At 41.2% G+C, this 22,337-nt stretch overlaps 1 protein-coding gene across 7 annotated transcripts in view; it reads left to right on the forward strand.

The window, feature by feature from the left end:
- Positions 1–22,337, forward strand: part of COG7 (component of oligomeric golgi complex 7) — an 85,046-nt gene that overhangs the window by 17,466 nt on the left and 45,243 nt on the right. For all 7 annotated transcript variants that reach the window (XR_016387795.1, XR_002646697.3, XM_089896026.1 and 4 more), the window contains 5 exons: positions 1,369–1,451; positions 2,228–2,350; positions 14,468–14,666; positions 20,776–20,903; positions 21,815–21,969. Coding sequence is in view for 5 of the 7 variants with exons in the window: in XM_089896026.1 (XP_089752152.1) it covers positions 1,369–1,451; positions 2,228–2,350; positions 14,468–14,666; positions 20,776–20,903; positions 21,815–21,969 (688 nt within the window). In the remaining 2 variants the exon portion in view is untranslated. The remainder of the gene's footprint in view (positions 1–1,368; positions 1,452–2,227; positions 2,351–14,467; positions 14,667–20,775; positions 20,904–21,814; positions 21,970–22,337) is intronic.

Below are 22,337 nucleotides of genomic sequence, written 5' to 3' on the forward strand. Positions count from 1 at the left end.
AACAGTTTTTAAAGGAAAATCTGATAAATCAGTACATCCCCAACACATTACCCACAATCTTCACATATACATGCCTGGTTCATTTTACACAACCAATGAATTCAGTTGATAAAGTGAAGCAACTTTTTGGAGCCTGATTTTACATATGGCAGGGATATTCATTTATTTAAATGATCTTATGAAAATGATAAGCATTTTAAAAGCAAATAATCATTAAAAATTAATTTATTTTTGGCTGCACTGGGTCTTCATTGCTGTGTGCGGGCTTTCTCTAGTTGCGGCAAGCGGGGGCTACTCTTCGTTGCGGTGCACGGGGCTTCTCATTGCGGTGGCTTCTCTTGTTGCAGAGCATGGGCTCTAGGTGCACAGGCTTTAGTAGTTGTGGCTCACAGGCTCAGTAGTTGTGGCTCGTGGGCTCTAGGGCGCAGGCTCCGTAGTTGTGGTGCACAGGCTTAGTTGTTCCATGGCATGTGGGATCTTCCCAGACCAGGGCTCGAACCCGTTTTCCCCTGCATTCGCAGGCAGATTCTTAACCACTGAGCCAGCAGGGAAGTCCCAAGATTGATATCCTTCAAAGACTTTACACACTGATGGAGGGTGAGGCTGGGAGAAGACAAGTACACAAATAATTTTATTACAAGATGGAATGTGAAAACTGCCTTAGGCCTCCCCAGGATGAAGGAAAGGATGAAACAAAATCGAGGAAGCTTTTATGAAAGAGCTAGTATATGTGCAGAACCTTGAAAGAGATGAATTAAAAATTTTTTAATTGTTTCTGATTATAAAATAATACATATATAGGTTATTAAAAATTTGAAAAATGGAGAAAAATATAGAAAATAAAATGATATACCAGTAAAATGATATACTCACCACCCAGAGATGACTGTTAGTATTTTCTTCCAGTTCTTTTCCCTTTGTGTACATATCTCTTTTAAGGAAAGTATGTACATTGAGTATATGCAATTTTATATCTTTTTTGCTCGCAGTCAGCAATGTAGCATGAGCATTTTCTCATGGATCTAAGATTTTGATATGTGAGGAGAAGTATTTAGGGCAGAAGGAATAATATATATTTGAATGGTATAGAAATGAGAAAACTCAGGGACTGTTTTGTGAATAGTAACTAAACCCATTTTGTGGAATGAACATTGGCATGTGGTATCTGATTGAGTCACATGTTCTACCCTTAACTTCACTTGTTTTTCATATTTATGATCTCCACACATGAGTTAATTCATTGTCTTGGTGGGAACTTCTGAATACTAGCTCATGTATAATCCACATTTATCCTGCTGAATTCTTTCTCTTGGCTGCAATAGAAAACCTGGTAACAGTATGTACATGTTTTCCATTGTTTTTCTTTAGATCAGTCCAAAGTGTTTGTGAAGGTTTTTACTGAAATTGACCGGATGCCCCAACTTCTTGCATACTACTACAAGTGTCACAAGGTGAGAAGCTGTGAGTGATTACCATTGTGGAATGCTTGTGGAACTGGGCTACAGAATCACAGTTTTGAATCCCAGTTTCCTACTCAAAGGTAAAAATATTTGCCTCCCTGCCCTCTGGTCTTTTTCTTTCAATTAGCCAGTAGGGGGTGCTCTTGGTCCAGCCTGTGGATTCATTTAATTGCAAGTTGGAAAAAAGTCATTAGTTTTCAGCCTCACTTGTATTTATAACTAGATTTCCTTTACAGATTGAAGGGTTTTAATTTTTCCTATTTTTGTCTTTTAAGGACGATTAGGTTTATTATGCCTTCAGCAAGGCTTAAGAATTTTATCTGTTTTCTAGGTTTGTTGAAATTAGGTTACTGAAAATCTTGACAGCTTCCTGGGCTAACTTGTTAATTCCTTCAAGTCCAGTGCCCATCTGTCTTTTAAGCAGTGGTGTTAGGACACGAAGCTAAAACACATATTCACGCCCACCTCTGAGGTCTATTCAGAAGAATGGTAGCATGCTGAGTACATTGGCATGCTTTGGGGGCAAGAAAAAAGGAGAAAGGATCACTTGGAGGGCAACAGATCCAAGTTCTGGATGATGATCAGAGCAGGTGACTGTAAATTTTTTTTTCCTGCCTCTTTTGAAGTGAATCATCGTCCGTGGGTATCCGATTGTCTGGGAGAGTAGGCAGTGGCCAGTCGCTTGCCCTGGTAGGAGGGCAGGGCAGTTGCAGCAGGCAGTGTGTCTTGGCGGACCCAGTAAGGCCTCCTTTGTTCTGCCTCTGCAGGTCCAGCTTTTAGCAGCCTGGCAGGAGCTGTGCCAGACTGACCTACCCCTGGACCGGCAGCTCACTGGACTCTATGACGCCTTGCTCGGTGCTTTGCACACGCAAATCCAGTGGGCTATGCAGGTAACAGCTCTTTTGGGTTCTAGCGAGAACAAAGCCCGTGGTGCCGAGGGAGAGGGTGATGGCCTTGGGAGCGGGCTGCTCGACCGCAGAGCACCCAGGCCACCCAGAGAGAGCACCGCTTGAAGAACCTCCCCATTTGCTGTCGTCACCAAAGGGGCAGGAAAATCTTTAGGTCTCTGTTCTAACTCTTCTTATCGCTCTCATCCATATCTTAAATAGAATCTAATGTGACAATGTTGCTTGTTGTTCAGCAGGGGAGCCCTGTGGAATTCCTGGAGGCCATTATCTTCTGATCTAAAAGCAGGAGGGCCTCAGTCAGGTGGTGCTTGAGTGAACAAGGCTGTTTTAATCTTAACTTTGGGTAAAATTTACCCGGCCTAAAGTTAGTTTCCCTTGTTCTCATAATAGGCCAAGAGTTAGAGGAACAGTATAATTTTAAAGGCACCCTCTGACTTAGGGGAGAGATGAGACAGAGAACTTCATTTCATTTACTTTCATGAACTTTCCATCATTTACTTTCCTAAAGTCTCTAGGCATTTTCAGTCTTGAAGGATATGAAACATTGGCCCCTTGTCTTGATGCCAGGAGGTGCACTAGATCTTCTCTTTAGAAGGGGAAAAAGGCTGTCTTATGTCTGAGTAATGACTGACTGGGCCTGTTTATGGTGTGGCTTATATTTTTTTCAGAATTAGTTGTGAATCACCCTTCGCATATTGGTTAGTAGTTTGCTGGAATGGACTCCACTATAGTTGGAGAGAATTCCTCATATAGGGTCATGTCATTCAAGGTGGTTGAAGTGCTCTTCTCCATCCTCTTTTCTTTCTCCTTGAACCAACCTCATTCAGACAAAAAACCCCAAAGAAACAAAAACACCCCCAAACCAGCGAACAAAACAAAAAACAACCTCCTGTAGAAGTTTCCCATTTTTTATGCAATCGTCAGTTTTCAGTGATCCTGTTCATCCGCACGCATTTCTGTGTCCTTGTCTCGTCTACTGCTTATATCTTGAGGATAAAAACAGTTCATGCCTATAAGTACAATTGCCCTTCAGCATCTTGGAAAAAGGATTTTGACTTCTCACACTTTTTTTTGGGCCTCACCCCAAGTTTTGTAAGACGTAAGTTTATGCTAATTTCTACTTTTGTCCCATGGCCCATTTTCTTTTCAGAATGTGAGCATGATAGGTGACTGTCATCTCCTGAAGCTCAGTAGAGTACAGAAGAAAATCAAAGGAGCCAGGGTGAATGTATCTCTAAAGACTTTTTTTCCCTGGTATTTTATTTTATTTTTTATATTTTGGCCATGCCACATAGCATGTGGGATCTTAGTTCCCCAACCAGGGATTGAACCCCGGCCCCCTGCAGTGGAAGTACGGAGTCTTAACCACTGGACCGCCAGGGAATTCCCTTTCCCCAGTATTTTAATGTGGAAAGTTTCCAACATATAAAAAATTTGAAAGAATTATACAGTGAACACCATGTACCCACCTCCTGTGTTCTACAATGAACATTTTGCTATATTTGCTTTATCACAAATCTGTCCATCTATCCATGTGTATCTGTTCATTGACCCATCTTATTTTTTGATTCATTTCAAAGTAAGTTGCAAACATCATTCACTTCAGCACATACGTATTATTAACTAGAGTTCAGTATTTGTTTACTGGGATTTTTTTTAGGTAAAATTATAAAATGCAATGATCTTAAATATGCCATTTAATTAGTTTTGACAAATGCTGTTTAACCTATTCCCCTACCAAGATATGGAACATGACTGTCACACTAGAAAGTTCCCTTGTGTTCCTTCTCAGTCAGGCTTAGTACCAACATCCCTGAAGGCAACCACTGTTCTGATTTTTCCCACCATAATTTAGTTTAGCCCGTTTTAGAATTTCATGTAAATGGAATCATGTGGTGTATGTCCTTTTGGTGAGACTTCTTTCATTCAGCATGTTTTTGGAGATTTATTCATGTTGTTGTACGTATCAGTAGCTTGTTCCTTTTTATTACTGAACACTCTTACATGGTATGAATATATGACAGTTTTGTTTATTGAGGTTTTTTTAAATTTTTATTTATTTAATTAATTTATTTTTGGCTGCATTGGGTCTTTGTTGCTGTGCACGGGCTTTCTCTAGTTGCAGCGAGCGGGGGCTACTCTTTATTGCGGTGCGCGGGCTTCTCACTGAGGTGGCTTCTCTTATTGCGGAGCACGGGCTTCAGTAGTTGTGGCTCATGGGATCTAGAGTGCAGGCTCAGTAGTTGTGGCGCTCGGGCTTAGTTGCTCCATAGCTTGTGGAATCTTCCCAGACCAGGGCTCAAACCCGTGTCCCCTGCATTGGCTGGTGGATTCTTAACCACTGCGCCACCACGGAAGCCCTATTGAGTCTTTTATTGATGGACACTTGTGCTATTTCCAGTTTAGTGCAATTATAAATAAAGCTGCTCTAAACATTGTTCTGTAAATTTTTTGTGGACACCACACGTTCATATCTGTTGGGTAAAGACGTGGAAGTGGAATTGCTGGGTTATAGAGTAGGTCTATATTTAGATTTATAAGAAATCAGCACTTTTGGGGCTTCCCTGGTGGCGCAGTGGTTGGGAATCCGCCTGCCAATGCAGGGGACACAGGTTTGAGCCCTGGTCCGGGAAGATCCCACATGCCACGGAGCAACTAAGCCTGTGTGCCACAACTACTGAGCCTGCGCTCTAGAGCCCGCAAGCCACAGCTACTGAGCCCACGTGCTGCAACTACTGAAGCCCGCGCGCCTAGAGCCTGTGCTCCGCAACAAGAGAAGACACCACAATGAGAAGCCCGCGCACTGCAACAAAGAGTAGCCCCTGCTCGAAGCAACTACAGAAAGCACGCACACAGCAACAAAGACCCAACGCAGCCAAAAATAAAGAAATAAAGAAATCGGCACTTTTTCAAAATGAGTGTGCTTTTTACATTCCTACAACACAAGCGTGTGAGAGTTCTGATTGCTACACATCAGGTGTTATCTTTTTTTTTTTTGTAAATTTATTTATTTTATTTATTTATTTTTAGCTGCATTGGGTCTTCGTTGCTGCACTTGGGCTTTCTCTAATTGCAGTGAATGGGGCCTGCTCTCCGTTGCGGTGTACGGGCTTCTCACTGTGGTGGCTTCTCTTGTTGCAGAGCACGGGCTGTAGGCGTGCAGCCTTCAGTAGTTGCAGCACGTGGGCTCAGTAGTCGTGGCACATGGGCTTAGTTGCTCCATGGCCTGTGGGATCTTCCTGGACCAGGGCTCGAACCCATGTCCCCTGCATTGGCAGGCAGATTCTTTTTTTTAAAATTTATTTTATTTATTTATTATTTTTGGCCACGTTGGGTCTTTGTTGCTGTGTGCGGGCTTTCTCTAGTTGCAGTGAGCGGAGGCTACTCTTTGTTGCGGTGTGCGGGCTTCTTGTTGCAGTGGCTTCTCTTGTTGCACAGCACGGGCTCTAGGTGCATGGGTTTAAGTAGTTGTGGCACTGAGGCTCAGTAGTTGTGGCTCACAGGCTCTAGAGTGCAGGCTCAGTAGTTGTGGTGCATGGGCTTAGTTGCTCCGTGGCATGTGGGATATTCCCGGACCAGGGCTTGAACCTGTGCCCCTGCATTGGCAAGCAGATTCTTAACCACTGCACCACCAGGGAAGTCCCTAGGTGTTGTCTTTTTAATCTTAGCCATTCTGGTGGGTGTGTTGTAGTATCTCTCTGTGGTTTTAATTTGCAATTCCCTGATGACTAAGGATGTTGAACACCTCTTCTCATGCTTATTGGCCATTTGTATATCTTCCTTTGTGAAGTATCTGTTCTGGTCTTCTACCCATTTAAAAAAATTGGGTAATTTGCCTTTCTATTATTGAGTTATAGAAGTTCTTTACATATTCTAGGTATAAGTTCTTTATCAGATATATTTTGTAGATATTTCCTTCCCGTCTGTGGCTTGAGCAGAAGTGTTGATTTTGATGAACTTGATTTTATCATTTCTTTTATGGTTATTGCTTTCTTTGTCCTCAGAAACCATCACCATTCCCCAAGTTGCAAAGCTCTTCTTCTGTGTTTTCTTATAGAAGCTTGTTGAGCTTTTACATTTAGTTCTATGGCCCATCTTGAATTATTTTTTGTGTGTAGTGTAGGGTAAGGTCAGATTGTTTTTGCATGTGCTGTTTGGGTTAATTCTATGGCCCTAGTTGTTAAGTTTGGTCTTACAGTCTTTGAACTTTTGGTTCTTGTTTGGCAAATGGCCAGAGCATCCCTTTTGCCAGATCGCTTTAAAGGAAAGGGGACACCTTTGAGCATAGGGGACCTGTTGGTTGGTCAGCTGGAACTATCAGCTATAAACATAGTTTCAGCTGACAACCAATTAGAACGCTTGGGTACAGGGTCGTTTAGTCTAATTCTCCCCCCACCACCCAGCACCCCAGCCTCAGGTCACTTAAATAGGAGCTAAGAGTGAAGTAGGTACTCATTGCCTAGTCCTTTCTCACAGTACAAGGAGAGGAGTCAGGATTTCTCTTTCTAGATAAGAATAGTTTTCATTTTCTCCTTTGGTCCATCCTTTCTTGTAGTAAAATGTTTCTTTTGTCAAATCAGGACATTGGACTGGGTGATATGTAAAGGTCTCTATGGTTCTCTTATGTTTGGGGGATCGTGGGGGGAATACACTGGATGGAGACAGAGGAGGGTTTGTATTGGTGCAGCTTTGTGTGGAGGGAGTGGGAACATTGAATGCAAGACAGAAGTTTGGCTTTCTCTAGAAGATAGTGAGCCTCTGGAGCAATAGAGTGAATGATGATGTTACTGTTTTAAGAATGCTTTTGGTGTCAGAATATCACCTATGTAGTTTCTCTGCCAAAAAGTCTTACCATGAGGAAACATGCAGACAAATCCAAATCAAAGACCATTTTTCAAAACATGTCCTGGGGCTTCCCTGGTGGTGCAGTGGTTGAGAGTCTGCCTGCCGATGCAGGGGACACGGGTTCATGCCCCGGTCTGGTAAGATCCCACATGCCACGGAACGGCTGGGCCCGTGAGCCCTGGCCACTGAGCCTGCGCGTCCGGAGCCTGTGCTCCGCAACGGGAGAGGCCACAACAGTGAGAGGCCTGCGTACCGCAAAAAAAACAAAAACAAAAACAAAAAAAAACAACTGTCCTAGACTCTTCAAAAATGTCAGTGTCATGAAAGAAAAAAAGTCAGGAAATTGTTTAGATTAAAGGAGACAAAAAAAAAGACAACTAAATGTAATTTCATGATCCTGTATTGGATTCTGCATGATGACACAAAAAGCTATCAAGGACATTGAAAGAACAATTGGGGGAATTTGAACATGGACTGTGGCAGGTAAAAGTATTACATCAAGGTTACATTTGATTATCTGCAGTGTTGTAATATAGGAGGATGGCCTTATTCTTAAGAGATAGACGCTGAGGTATTTAGGGGTGACGTGTCATGATGTCTGTGATTACCTTTCCAATGGCTTAGAGAGAAATAGAAATAAAGCAATTGTGGCAAAATGTTGATAGTTGAATCTTGCAGTATTTAAACATTTAAAGTGTAAGAAAAATTCTAAATAACATTTCAAAATAATGAATTTGGTGGTGGTAAATAGGGTGAATTGATGAAGAAAGACTGAAGACAGGTAGGAAGCTATGTTTGGTCTAGGATGGTGATGGTAATGTAGCAAAAGATATCCAGTTAAAAAATGAACAGTTGCTAGGACCTGGTAACTGATAAAGGGACTGAAAGAAAGGAAAGTGAAAAGGGAGATTTTTATTCTGGTTGAATGGTGATGCTACTGACAGAAATAAGGAAGTTGATAGAAACAGACCTGGGGAGGTCAGTGGGAAAATAATGAATTCCAATTCAGGACACTTTTTTTTTTTTCTTTCTTTCCGGTACGTGGGCCTCTCACTGTTGTGGCCTCTCCCGTTGCGGAGCACAGGCTCCAGACTCACAGGCCCAGTGGCCATGGCTCACGGGCCTAGCCGCTCCGCGGCATGTGGGATCTTCTCGGACCGGGGCACAAACCCGTGTCCCCTGCATCGGCAGGCGGACTCTTAACCACTGCGCCACGAGGGAAGCCCTCAGGACACTTTTAAATTCCAAGTGAGAGTGGCTCAGCTTAATGGTGACATCCAGTAGATGGCTGGAAGCTGTTGCTCAGGATATAAATTGGTCATTTCGGTATTTGTTGGGTTAGATTTGCATTTCCTCTATTTCTTTCTCTCAGACCCCAGCAGTGATGTTTATGAAACTAAACAGGTGTTTGTTGAAGCTTTGTGAATTCTCTATGAGAATTTAAAAATTTTGTTTTCTATTTTGGTAATAATCTAAGAAAAAATATAAGCATATTTTGGGTCATGTATGTGACCACCTTATAACCCACTGCTGCCATGTAATTTCAGTGGGTGCTTTTCTGTTGATAGTCACATTGGTACCCCTCTTCTATTGGGGGCCAGTGAAAAAAGAAAGAGACAAACTTAATGCTTAGATAATGTAAGTGCTGGTGCCAAGTGAGTGCTGTTTAATGCCGTTGCCAACCTGATGTTTTCTTAGTAGTTTGTAGTTTGAGTAGAGATAGAAGCAGTGTAAAAATTCTCCTCACATACCACAGAGAAGCATAGGCAGGCTGAACTCAAAAAAAACCTGTGCTGTAGCAGTCAGATCAAATTATTGATGAAAAAAGCAGTTTAGCTGCAGTAAACATCTTCATCTGTCCTATTATTTTGAATTTTATTGGTTTGATAGTTAATTTTTTATGTGTGGTAAAATATACATAAAATTTACCATTTTAGCCATTTTAAGTGTACAATCAAGTGGCATTAAGTACATTCACAGTGTTGATTAACTATCATGCTATCTATTTCCAGAACTTTTTCATCACCCTAAATAGAAACTGTGTACTCATTAAGTAATAACTCCCCACTTCGCCCTCTTCCATCCCCTAGTAACCTTAACCTTTACTGTGTCTATAAATTTTCCTATTCTAGATACCTCTTATAAGTAGGGCCATATGATATTTGTCCTTATGTGTTTGGCTGATTTCACTTAGCATAATGGTTTCAGGGATCATCCATGTTGTAGCATGTATCAGAATTTTTATTACTTTTTTATGGCTGAATAATCTGTTGTATGTATTTACTACATTTTGTCTATCCATTCATTTGTTGATAAACACTTGAATTGCTTCCACCTTTTGGCTATTGTGAGTAATGCTGCTCTGAAAGTGTACAAATATCTCTTTGGGTCCCTGTTTTCAGTTCTTTTGGGTGTATACCTACAAGTGGAATTGCTGGATCATATCATAATCGTATGTTTAACACTTTGAGAAACTGCCAGACTGTTTTCTATAGCAGCTGCACCATTTTACATTCCCATCAGCAATGCATAAGAATTCCAATTTCTCTACATCCTTGTCAACACTTGTTAATTTCCATTTTTTTGATAAATAGCCATTCTAGTGTGTGTGAAATGGTATCTCATGGAGGTTTTGATTTGTATTTCCCTAATGACTGATGATGTTGAACATCTTTTCACATGCTCATCAGCCATTTGTATTATCGTCTTTGGAGAAATGTCTATTACAGTTTTTTGCCCATTTTTGGTATATGTGCTGCCGAAGCGAGCAATGCCCATTTTTGAATTGTAGTGTTTGGTTTTATGTTGTTGAGTTGTAGGAGTTCTTTATATATTCTGGATATTAATCCCTTATCAGTTACATGATTTGCAAATATTTTCTCCCATTCCATTGGTTGTCTTTTCACTCTATTTGTAACGTGCTTTAACAGATTTTTAATTTTGATATAGTCCAGTTTATCTGTTTTTTCTTTTATTGCTTATGCTTTTGGTGTCATACTTAAGAAACTATAGTCAACTCTTGGTATCCTCAGGGAATTGTTCCAGGAACCCACCCCCCTCCCCATACCAAGATCCATGGATGCTCAAGTCCCTTATATAAAATGGTGTAGTATTTGCATACAACCTATGCATGTACTCCTGTATACTTTAAATCATCTCTAGATTACTTATAATACCTAATACAATGTAAAGGCTATGTAAATAGTTGCTGGTATGCAGCAAATTCAAGTTTTGCTTTTTGGAACTTACTGGACTTTTTTTTTTTTCTGAATATTTTTGATCTGAGGTTGGTTGAATCTGTGGATGCAGAACGTGTAGCTATGGAGTGCCAACTGTTGCTAAATCCAAGGTCATGAGGATTTTGCCCTATGTTTTCTCCTAAGAATTTTATAGGTTACTCTTTTAAAAAAAAAAAAAATAATTTAGGGCTTCCCTGGTGGCGCAGTGGTTGAGAGTCCACCTGCCGATGCAGGGGACACGGGTTCGTGCCCCGGTCCGGGAAGATCACACATAACGCGGAGCAGCTAGGCCCGTGAGCCATGGCCACTGAGCCTGCACGTCCAGAGCCTGTGCTCCACAACGGGAGAGGCCACAACAGTGAGAGACCCGCGTACCGCAAAAAAAAAAAAAATTAATTTATTTATTTTTGGCTGCCTTGGGTCTTCATTGCTGCGCACAGTGAGCGGAGACTACTTTTCGTTGCAGTGTGTGGGCTTCTCACCACGGTGGCTTCTCTTGTTGTGGAGCATGGGCTCTAGGCGTGCGGGCTTCAGTAGTTGTGGCACGTGGGCTTCAGTAGTTGTGGCTCGTGGGCTCTAGAGTGCAGGCCCAGTAGTTGTGGCGCTCAGGCTTAGTTGCTCCGTGGCATGTGGGATCTTCCCATACTGGGGCTCGAACCAGTGTTCCCCTTCATTGGCAGGCGGATTCTTAACCACTGCGCCACCAGGGAAGCCCTATAGTTCACTCTTAACATTTAGGTCTGATTAATTTTGAGTTAATTTTTGTATATGGTATCAGGTAAGGATCCAACTTTTTTTTTTTTTTTGCACGTAGTATCCAGTTTTCTGAGCACCATTTGTTGAAAAGAGTGTCCTTTTCCCATTGAATGATTTTGGCACTCATGTTGAAAATCATTTGACCATGTATGTGTGTTTCTGGGCTCTCTATTCCATTGGGCTATATGTCGATTCTTATGCAAGTACCACACTGTTTTGACTATTATAGCTTTGTAGTAAGTTTCTTTTTTCTTTTTTGCGATATGCGGGCCTCTCACTCTTGTGGTGTCTCCCATTGCGGAGCACAGGCTCCAGACGTGCAGGCTCAGTGGCCATGGCTCACGGGCCTAGCCGCTCCACAGCATTCCTGGACCGGGGCACGAACCCGTGTCCCCTGCATTGGTAGGCGGACTCTCAACCACTGCACCACCAGGGAAGCCCTGTAGTAAATTTTGAAATTAGGAAGTGTGAGATAGCCAATGATCCTCTTTATCAATATTGTTTTTGCTATTTGGGGTTCCCTCAAATTCCATATGAATTTTAGGATGGGTTTTCCTGTTTCTCCAGAAAACACCTTTGGGATTTTGATGGAGATTGCATTGAATCTGTAGATGGCTTTGGGTAGTATTACCATGTTAACGATATTAAGTCTTCCAGTACATGAACATGGGAAGTCTTTCCATTTTTTGTGTGTATTCTTTAATTTCTCTCAGCAGTGTTTTGTCGTTTTCAGTGTACAAGTCTTTTAGTTCCTTTGTTACATTTATTTCTAAATACTTTATTCTTTTTGATGCTATTGTAAATGGAATAATTTTCTTAATTTCCTTTTCAGATTGTTAGAATAGAATTGCTAGTATAGAAATGCAAGTGATTTAAAAAAATTATTTATTTGGTTGCACTGGGTCTTTTAGTTGTGGCAGGTAGGCTCCTTAGTTGTGGCTTGTGGGCTCCTTAGTTGTGGCATGCAAACTCTTAGTTGCAGCATGCATGTGGGATCTAGTTCCCTGACCAGGGGTCAAAGCCAGGCCCTTTGCATTGGGAGCACAGAGTCTTAACCAGTGTGTCACCAGGGAAGTCCTTGAATGTGAGTGATTTTCATTTGTTGATTTTCCATCTTGCAACTTTGCTGAATTTGTTTATTACTGCCAACTTTTTTTTTTCTTCAATTCGTTAGGCTTTTCTACATATAAGCTTACATCATTTGTGAAAAGAGATAACGTTACTTTTTCCTTTCCAACATAGATGCCTTTTATTACTTTTTCTTGTCCAATTCTTCTGGCTAGAACTTCCGGTATTATGTTGAATAAAGTGGCAAAAGCAGGCACCCTTGTCTTGTTCCTGGTCTTAGGGGAAAAGCTTTTAGTGTTTCACCTTTGAATATGATGTTAGCCATGGGTTTTTCTGATATGGCCTTTATCATGTTGAGGAGGTTCCTTTCTATTCCTAGTTTATTGGGGTTTTTTTCCAATTATGAAAGGGTGTTGAATTTTTGTCAGATGCTTTTTCCGCATTAATTGAGATTAATGAGCTTTTTCCCCCTTCATTCTGTTAATATAGTATATTACATTGACTAATTTGATATGTTGAACCATTCATTCTGGAGATCAGTCTCAGTCATGGTGTATAATCCTTTTAATATGCTGCTAAATTCAGTTTACTAGTATTTTGTTGAGTATTTTTGTATGTGTATTTATAAGAGATATTGGTCTATAATTTTCTTTTCTTTTCTTTTAGTATTTGCCTGGCTTTGGTATCAGGTTAGTGATGCCCTCATAGAATGAATTAGGAAGTGTTCTATATTAGTTTGCTAGGGCTGCGATAACAAAGTACCCTGGAATAGGTGGTTTAAAGAATAGAAATTCGTTCTGGAGGCTAGAAGCCCAAGGTCAAGGTGTTGGCCGGGTTGATTTCTTCTGAGGCTTCTTTCCTTGGCTTGCAGATGGCAGTCTTTTCCCTGTGTCTTTCCTTTATGTGTGCCTGTGTCCTAATCTCCTCTTGTATAAGGACACTGGTCAGATTGGATTAGGGCCCACCCAGATGACCTCATTTTATCTTAATTGCCTCTTTAAAGGCCTTCTGTCCAAATATAGTCATATTCTGAGGTACTGGGGGATTTGGACTTCAATATATGAATTTTGGGGAGACACAATTCAGAATATAACATGCTCCCTCCTCTCCAATTTTTTGGGAAGAGTTTGAGAAGGACTGGTATTAACTCTTTTAATGTTTGGTCGAATTTACCAGTGAAGCCATCTGGTTCTCGTTTTTTCTTTATTGGGAGGTTTTTGATTACTGATTCAGTCTCCTTACTAGTTATAGGTCTATTCAGATTTTCTGAAGTCACTTTTGGTAAATAATATTTGTAGGAATTTTTTGTCCATTTCATCTAGATTATCCAGTTTGTTAGCATACAACTGTTCATAGTATTCTCTTATAATCCCTTTTATTTCTATAAAATTGGTAGTAAATGTCCCCACCTTCATACCTGATCTTAGTAATTTGAATCTAATCTCTTTTTTTTTTTTGGTCAGTCTAGGTAAAAGGTTTGCCATTTTGTTAATCTTTTAAAAGAACTAACTTCTGATTTTGTTGATTTTCTTTATTGATTTTCTGTTCTCTATTTCATTTACGTCTGCTCTAATCTTTATTATATCCTTTCTTCTACTAGCTTTGGGTTTAGTTTCTTCTTTTTCTAGTTCCTAAATTTGTACAGTTAGGTTATTGATTTGAGATATTTCTGCTTTTTTAATGTGTGCATTTACAGCTATAAATTTTCCCCTTTGCACTGCTTTTGCTGTATCCATAAGTTTTGGTTTCCATTTTCCTTCATTTCAAGATATTTTCTAATAAAAATGTGAATTGATTGATTTTATAATTTTTAAACTTACACTTATTTTTGCCTTAGTGTTGCATAAGAACAGTCTTATATCTTGTTTCACATTTGACTAAGTGAACCTGTACTTAAAACAGGGGTCCCCAACCCCAGGGTCCACGGCCTGTTAGAAACCGGGCCGCACAGCAGGTGAGCGGAGGGCGGGGCCAGCAATAGACAGAAAGTAGCCAATTGTCCTGGACAGGATGCAACTCTTGCTAGTTTACTTGGCTTTCTGAGCATGTTCACATGGGTGCTGAGGAAAGGTTGGGGCTCTTGACTAGACCGCTTTCCGGCTTGGAAGGATTCCTTTGAGCAGTCCAGGAGTCTGCTTCTTTAGAAGATCTGCTCCAGTGTGCTAATACAGATACCTCTCTCCCCCTGCAGGTTTTCAGGAACCCCTACGAGGTGGTGACTGTGCTGCTGATTCAGACCCTGGGGGCCTTGGTGCCCTCTCTGCCCATCTGCCTCAGCTCCAGTGTGGAGAGGGCAGGGCCCGAGCTGGAGCTCGTCAAGCTGCTGGACTTCTACGACGCCACCGCCCACTTCGCCAAGGGATTGGAGATGGCTCTGCTTCCCCATGCAGGTAAACATCCTTCCTCCCAGCTCGCGGGCTTTTTTTTTTTTTTTTTCTTTTTTTGCGGTACGCGGGCCTCTCACTGTTGTGGCCTATCCCGTTGCGGAGCACAGGCTCCGGACGCGCAGGCTCAGCGGCCATGACTCACGGGCCCAGCCGCTCCGCGGCATGTAGGATCTTCCCGGACCGGGGCACGAACCCGTGTCCCCTGCATCGGCAGGCGGACTCTCAACCACTGCGCCACCAGGGAAGCCCTTGCAGGCTTGTTTTTACTCGCTCTTTTTGAAGCTTCTGGGGCCTGGGTTTGTTTGCCTTTTCTGGTGACTGATTTTACAGAAATGCAAGGGATCAGTGTTTTCCTTCTCAACAGATATGAAAACCTTTTCCATGAAAACATTGCCATTATGGAAATAATTGTTGCCTAGCTCCAGTGCTGCCTAGGTGCTTTTACACACTCTGGGGAAGTGATAGACGCTTCTGCAGGGGCTTAGAATGTAAGAGGCAGGTAGACATTAGTGGCAACGAGTTGGCAGTGAGTTACACTTGGGAGGGTAGTGTCCTCTTCCTTTCAAGGCATCACAGAACCTTGGGTAAGTCAACCTTAAAAGTAAGTTTAAGAGAACAAATGGATTAGAGGAGCTTTTTGATAGGACAACAGCAAGCTTTTAAGGGCAGGGGTGCTGCATTAGGACTAAGGGTGGCTATAAGGAAAATGGGCTTTCCCCAGCTGACATCTGAGAGCAAAGCACTGCTTCTTCCCGTTTAGGCAAACAATGCCTGGTGTGTTGCATTTCCCCAGCTGTTTCCCATCTAGGTTGAAAGCATCATAAACTTTTCAGTCATACAGACTTCATCATGAATGCTACCGTCAAATCAGGAAATCGCTTCAGGAAGGCCTGCTTCTGCCGTTTGGCTACTGTGTGTCACTGACTTGGTTTATTTAATAGTTATTCTCTTTAATTACCCTTGTGTGTAATTACCTCATACATTTCCTGGGAGTGTGTTTATTGTTCGAGTTCCTGATGACTCATGGGTGTTTTTGGCACACTCACTGGTCAGGCCCTGGTTGTGGGAGAGGCATGGTGGATGTGGCTTTCAAGGGACCTGGATGCTGTGGTCCTAGTGGCTGAAGAGTATGTAGGCTGAGCGTCCTGTGGAGCAGAGTGGAATGAAGGCAGGGCAAGGACCAGATTGCTTTTCTCCCACTGGTGATGGACATTATTGAAGAAGAGAGAACCACCCTCTGAAGAATCATGAAAATGCTTTGTTAGTCAGCCATGGAAGTTTAGATTTTTAATGATTCCTACTGAGGTTTTCAAAAAAGTATACTTTTTTTTGTTTGTTTTTTTTTTTTTTTGTGGTACGCGGGCCTCTCACTGTTGTGGCCTCTCCCATTGCGGAGCACAGGCTCTGGACGCACAGGCTCAGCGGCCATGGCTCACGGGCCCAGCCGCTCCACAGCATGTGGGATCTTCCTGGACCGGGGCATGAACCCGTGTCCCCTGCATCGGCAGGCAGACAATTCTCAACCACTGCACCACCAGGGAAGCCCTAAAAAGTATACGCATTTTTTAATTTAAAAATACTTTGGAAACACACAAAAATAAAAATAAAAGAGTAAAAATGATCCATGACTCAGAGAAGGCCATGGGAACATTTTATTTCCTCCCAGTAATTCAAATATAATTATACATTTTCATAAGTAAATATAAAATATATGCATATATAAGTATATGCATATATAAATATATATGCACATACATATTTAAATTTTTTATTTATTTAGTTTTGGCTGCATTGGGTCTTCATTGCTGCGCACGGGCTTTCTCTAGTTGTGGCTAGCAGGGGCTACCCTTTGTTGCGGTGTATGAGCTTCTCATTGCAGTGGCTTCTCTTATTGCATAGCACGGGCTCTAGGCACGCGAGCTTCAGTAGTTGTGGCTCGTGGGCTCTAGAGCTCAGGTTCAGTAGTTGTGGAGCATGGACTTAGTTGTTCTGCGGCATGTGGGATCTTCCTGGACGAGGGATTGAACCTTTGTTCCCTGCATTGGCAGGCAGATTCTTAACCACTGCACCACCAGGGAAGTCCCAAAATACTAGTTTATATGATCTTATATTCTCTTTTTTGCTCAAATTAATATAATGAGCATTTTTTATGTCATTCAATATTTTCCTAAAACATGGTTTTTAATGACCACTTGATAACTATGGCTTACTTTAATTTTTAAATCTGCTGTTATAAATAAAACTATTATTAACAATCTTACATATTAATTTTGGAGTCCAGCTCTGATTATTCCTTGGGATAAGTTTGAGAATTACAATTGCTAATAAATGAAAAATTTAAAGATGTTTGTCACATTTTTCTCTTTAGAAAGTTTCTACCTGTTTTCACATCCATCAGTAGTAAATGAGGCTGCTGATTCCCACATGCCCTCACCAGCACTAGGCTCTATCTTTTTTTTCCCTTGCCAGGTTCTTAGACAGTTAATGATATATTATTTTAATTTTCATGTCTTTGATTACTAGCCAGTTTGAAAATTATATTATAAAAAGTTATGTTTTTTTCTTGAATTTCTTATTCTTTTGCTTCTTTTTCTGTTTGAGGGTTTAATCTATTTCTGGTTAATTTATAAGAGCAATTTATTTAAAGCAATATATTATTAAATATATTATAAAAAGCAACAAAGTATTGTTATAAAATTCATGATATAACTATCTGTAACACAAAATGAAAGTCTCCTGTAATCCCGCTTGCTAGAAATAACCACTGTTAAAAATTTGGTGTATATTCCCTAAATATCCTTATATAGTAAGGATTTCTTTTTCTTATCAAGTATGTTGCAGATATATTTTCTAACTTTCTGGTTTGCCTTTAACACTTTTCCATTTTAATAATTAATAATGTACATAGTATAATTCAAAATATATAAAAGGTTATGCAATAGAAAGTCAAAAAGTTAAATAATTTGTTGACTTTATAGTTAATAAGCAATATGTATTCAGTATAGAAAAAACCAGAAAATACAAGGAAGGAAAAAGATCGTGCTCAACCAACTGTCCAGAAACAGTATTTTGGATTATATACACATGCAAATTTTGTATATGAGTGTGTGGGTACTTAAATGTTTTTAATAGAATATTTTATTATCATTATCACCCCCCATTTTATATTGATTCAATATTGTCATCCAAAACACAAGTTTTCCCAGTTCCACAGAAGTCCTTATAGCTGTTTCCCTACCTCGCATTAAAATCCAGTCAGTGTACATGCATTGTCTTTGGTTGTCCTGTCTCTTTAATCTCTTTTAATCTAAAAGAGCCATCTCATCTTTTGTCTTTCATGACATTGATGTCTTTGAAGAATACAGGGTAGTTTTCCTGTAGAATGTTCCATATTCTGTAATTATCTAATTGTTCCCTTGTGATTACATTTAGATTAAACATTTTTAGTAAGAATACTACATTGGTGATGATGTGTACTTCCTATGGCATCACATCAGGAGACACATAATGTCCAATTATTGGTGATGGGTTGGATTAATCACTTGGTAGTTGTACCTGCCAGATGACTCCATTGTAAAGTTACCTTTTCCTCTTTGTAATTAATAAGTATCTGTGGCGTGATCTTTTGAGCCCATAGGAATATACTTAGTGACTTTAGCATCCATTGGTAATCCTTGTCTGAATAAACTTTTGCATTGCTGATTATAAAATGGTAATATTTTAATTCTCTCATTCCTTTTACATGTATTAGCTGGCATTCTTTTTTTAAAAAAAATTTATTCATTTATTTATTTTTGGCTACGTTGGGTCTTTGTTGCTGCTCACGGGCTTTTTCTAGTTGCGGTGAGCGGAGACTACTCTTCGTTGTGGTGTGTGGGCTTCTCATTGCAGTGGCTTCTCTTGTTGCGGAGCACGGGCTCTAGGAGCGCAGGCTTCAGTAGTTGTGGCACGTGGACTCGGTAGTTGTGGCGCACGGGCTTAGTTGCTCCACTGCGTGTGGGATCTTCCCAGACCAGGGCTCGAACCTGTGTCCCCTACATTGACAGGCAGATTCTTAACCACTGCGCTACCAGAGAAGTCCCTTGCCGGCATACTTTTGTGAAGAGGAGATTTTTCTTTCTCTTTGATATCACTATGAACTCATTGGATTCTTTTTTTATTCATTGTATTATGATCCATTATTTTCATTATTCATTTTGATGCTCGAATTATTTCAAATTTGGTCAGTGGTTGCCCCTTCAGGCTGGCTCCTGTATCATTTTGACACGTCCCTATCAGCCTTTGAGTGCTTTATTGTTTTTTGGCACACACTGTTCCAGGAACACTTTGTACTTTCTCTGCCTCAGACCAGGAATCAGCCATATTCTCGAGGAGCTTGGTTTCTTCTAATGGGAAATGGTATTTAGAAACCAAGATCTGGCACCAGGGATGCTTATTGTTGCTGGACTATTATTACTTCCTATGCCCTTTGTGGACAGAACTAGGAAATGCATAGTTTTTAAAATTACCAGTTTATACTGATACTTCCAAATCAAATGCAACACCAATAGATTTTTACCTCTTGCTGTTCTCAGTTGCATTTCTTTTCTCCTACAGTGAAAATTCTGGTTCTCATCAGTGTGTGAGTGTGTGTGTGTGTGCATGTGATGTGTGTGTGTGTTATATACACATACAGTTATTTTTCATGACCCTATTATGGATAGGTCAAAATGTATTTAGTTTATTTATTCAACTACAATTGGACTAGTTCTAGAGTGCTGGATGCTGAGGATGCTATATGATAAGCAAAACCAGACACAGTCCCTGCTCTCATACAATGTATGTTCCAGTGGGAAATAACCAAATAATCACACTAATGAGTGTATAATTACAAAGTGAGCTGAGTACTTTGAAGAATAGCAAAATGGTTCTAGGAGAAAAGCAAAATGGTTTTAAGCAAATAAAGATGATTGAGACTAGCAGACTTGAGTTTAGTGAGTACTGAGGGAAGAATAGGCGTTAACCAGCTGAAGAGGGATAGGGAAGAACAAGGTCGTTTCAGACAGAAGTAGTAGCAAGTGGCCAGAGGGGAGCTTCTGAGGAGCTGAGGGAAGGCTAGAGGCTAGGGGAATTGTGAAGGAGGCTGAGTCTATAGAAGTAAACATAAAAGTAGCTGGCCTTTATCGAGTGCTTATACATGCTAGACACATACTATTTTGGTTTTTTTGTTTTTTTTTTTGGCGGTACGCGGGCCTCTCACTGTTGTGGCCTCTCCTGTTGCGGAGCACAGGCTCCGGACGCCCAGGCTCAGCGGTCATGGCTCACGGGCCCAGCCGCTCCATGGCATGTGGGATCTTCCCGGACCGAGGCACGAACCCGTGTCCCCTGCATCGGCAGGCGGACTCTCAACCACTGCGCCACCAGGGAAGCCCGACACATACTATTTTATATAATCTCCAGTTAAGCCTTATAAAATTGATGCCATTATTAATTTCATTTTATAGTTGAGGAAACAGACACTGAAAAGTTAAGTCATATGCACAGAGTCACCTAACTAGGAAGCAGTAGAGCTTCAATAGAAGAGCCTTCACCCTTAACTACCACCCTCTTTCACCCCCTGAGGTCAAACGATGCAGAACTTTGTAGGCTATGGAAAAGATTTTGGATTCCAACTGAAGAGATAATTCTTAGAAGTTGAATTGCTGTGCCATAGAATATGCACATTAAAATTTTTATGTAGTTGAATATAGGAATTTTGGGAATGCCTAGTGTATGGGCTCCAGATGGAAAATGTTCTTTCTGCAGAGCCTTTTCTCTGTAGCAGTTCTTGAACTTGACCGTGAGGAGGGTTATCATTTGAAGAGGTTCTTGACCATGGCGGGTTGTAGGATTAAGGGGATTGGTATCTTTAATAGTGCCTTAGGCACATAATGCACAAAGCTCAAACGTATCAAAAGATGTACTGACATGATTGCTTCAGCTTCCATGAATGGTAAAAGCAGATGAACAGAAAGTAGTCATCCCTAAGATGAAATAGGAAAAGTTCCAGTGGAGGTCCTTGCACCTGTTGTTTTTCAGCAATTGATTTCCAATTCTTTGTTCATTATTGCATTTAATTTCTGATTCCCTGAAGATGAGCAAACCCTGGTGAAAGTCGTGGAGCTGGTGGATGCTGTGTATGGTCCGTACAGACCCTACCAGCTGAAGTACGGTGACATGGAAGAGAAGAACCTCCTCCTCCAGATCAGCGCGGTGCCTCTGGTAATGGCATAATACCGGCAGTGGCCATTCGGGAATCAATTCTATTTGCCAGACTCCTGGGGTTGGGGGTGGGTGGGATGAGTCAGAGAAGGTGTGAGGTGGCGTTAGGAATGCAAAGAGTGGGAACTGGTGTGCAAACACTGGGCTCTCAGTGCTTCCTGGGCTCTTGTAATCCAAATGTAAAATGAGACCACAGATATGCTACCAGTTTTTTATTTAAAATCCTCTAGCAAAACTTAGAGGCTTAAAGCTTCTTGAGAGTAAGTTGATTATCCCCCTGATTCAGTCATTATTACACAGTCTTTTGTTTAAGGCAGCATATGCAAATGGACACAGGAGCTGAGTATTCATGGACAGTACTCTAGGGCCAGGTTCACCAGGTGGGCACCAGAGGGGAATTTCCATTGTAAATGTTAAGGTTGCCTAGCATGATGTGAGTTGACATTTAAGAATAGATCTTACAGTAGTTAAAACCTGCCACCTCCCGCTGCTTTTCCGTTTTCTAAGGACGTACCTAGAAAGTCTGTTCCGCTCAGTTATGTTCCTTTCACTGCATTCTTTTGGAGCGTGTGGTATGGAGAATTCAAATCCTAGCTTGAGAGCCAGAGGGAGAGATGCCATCTTAAATGACAGAAAAAGAGGAAAGAGATGAAAAATGTAAAGATGAATATAAGGATTTGATCATGCTTTTTAGCCAGGAGTTTATTTCTGTGATCTCACTGACCACTTAGACTGTTCTTCCCTAGGTCGGGCTCTTAAAGAGCTGTCACAGTTTGGGACTGCATTTCTGTTGCACCTATTAAGTGATTTACCATGAATGAGGAGGTTTGGAGCTCTCCCCATCTTCATGTTGTCTATTTGTTTGTTCTTCAGTCTGAGGCAGCTTTTTTTAATCTCTGTTTGCTGACCAGGAGCGTGGGGAAGTCATTGACTGTGTGCAGGAGCTGAGCCACTCTGTGAACAAGCTCTTTGGCCTTGCTTCTGCAGCCATTGACAGATGCATCACATTTACGAACGGCCTGGGGACCTGTGGCCTGCTGACAGCCCTGAAATCCCTCTTTGCCAAGTAAGGCTGGGGGGAGTGGGGTCAGGGCCAGCCTGATTGGAGAATGATGTCTCTCCCAATTAAAAATGTGTGTGTCCTGTATTCCTGCCGTGAACCCGGGAGAGGCACTTGCACCTGAGCCCAAGGGGGTGTTCTTAAGGATGTTAAGAACACTGTGGCACGTTTGTAAGGGTGGAGCATCTGAAGCAACGTGAATGTCCATCCATTTGGAAATGGCCAAATAAGATACGGTATATTCATATGAGGGGAGTTCCCTATGTGGCAGTTAAGGTGTTAATTAGATCTACACATAACAACATGGATAGATCTCAAAACATACTGCTGAGTGAATAAAAGGTTGCAGAATACTATATAGAGTCTCATACAGT

Source organism: Delphinapterus leucas, chromosome 15, assembly GCF_059928025.1.
Source record: "Delphinapterus leucas isolate spDelLeu-1000000601 "Yukka" chromosome 15, BTC_Dleu_Yukka2, whole genome shotgun sequence".
Taxonomy (NCBI): domain Eukaryota; kingdom Metazoa; phylum Chordata; class Mammalia; order Artiodactyla; family Monodontidae; genus Delphinapterus; species Delphinapterus leucas.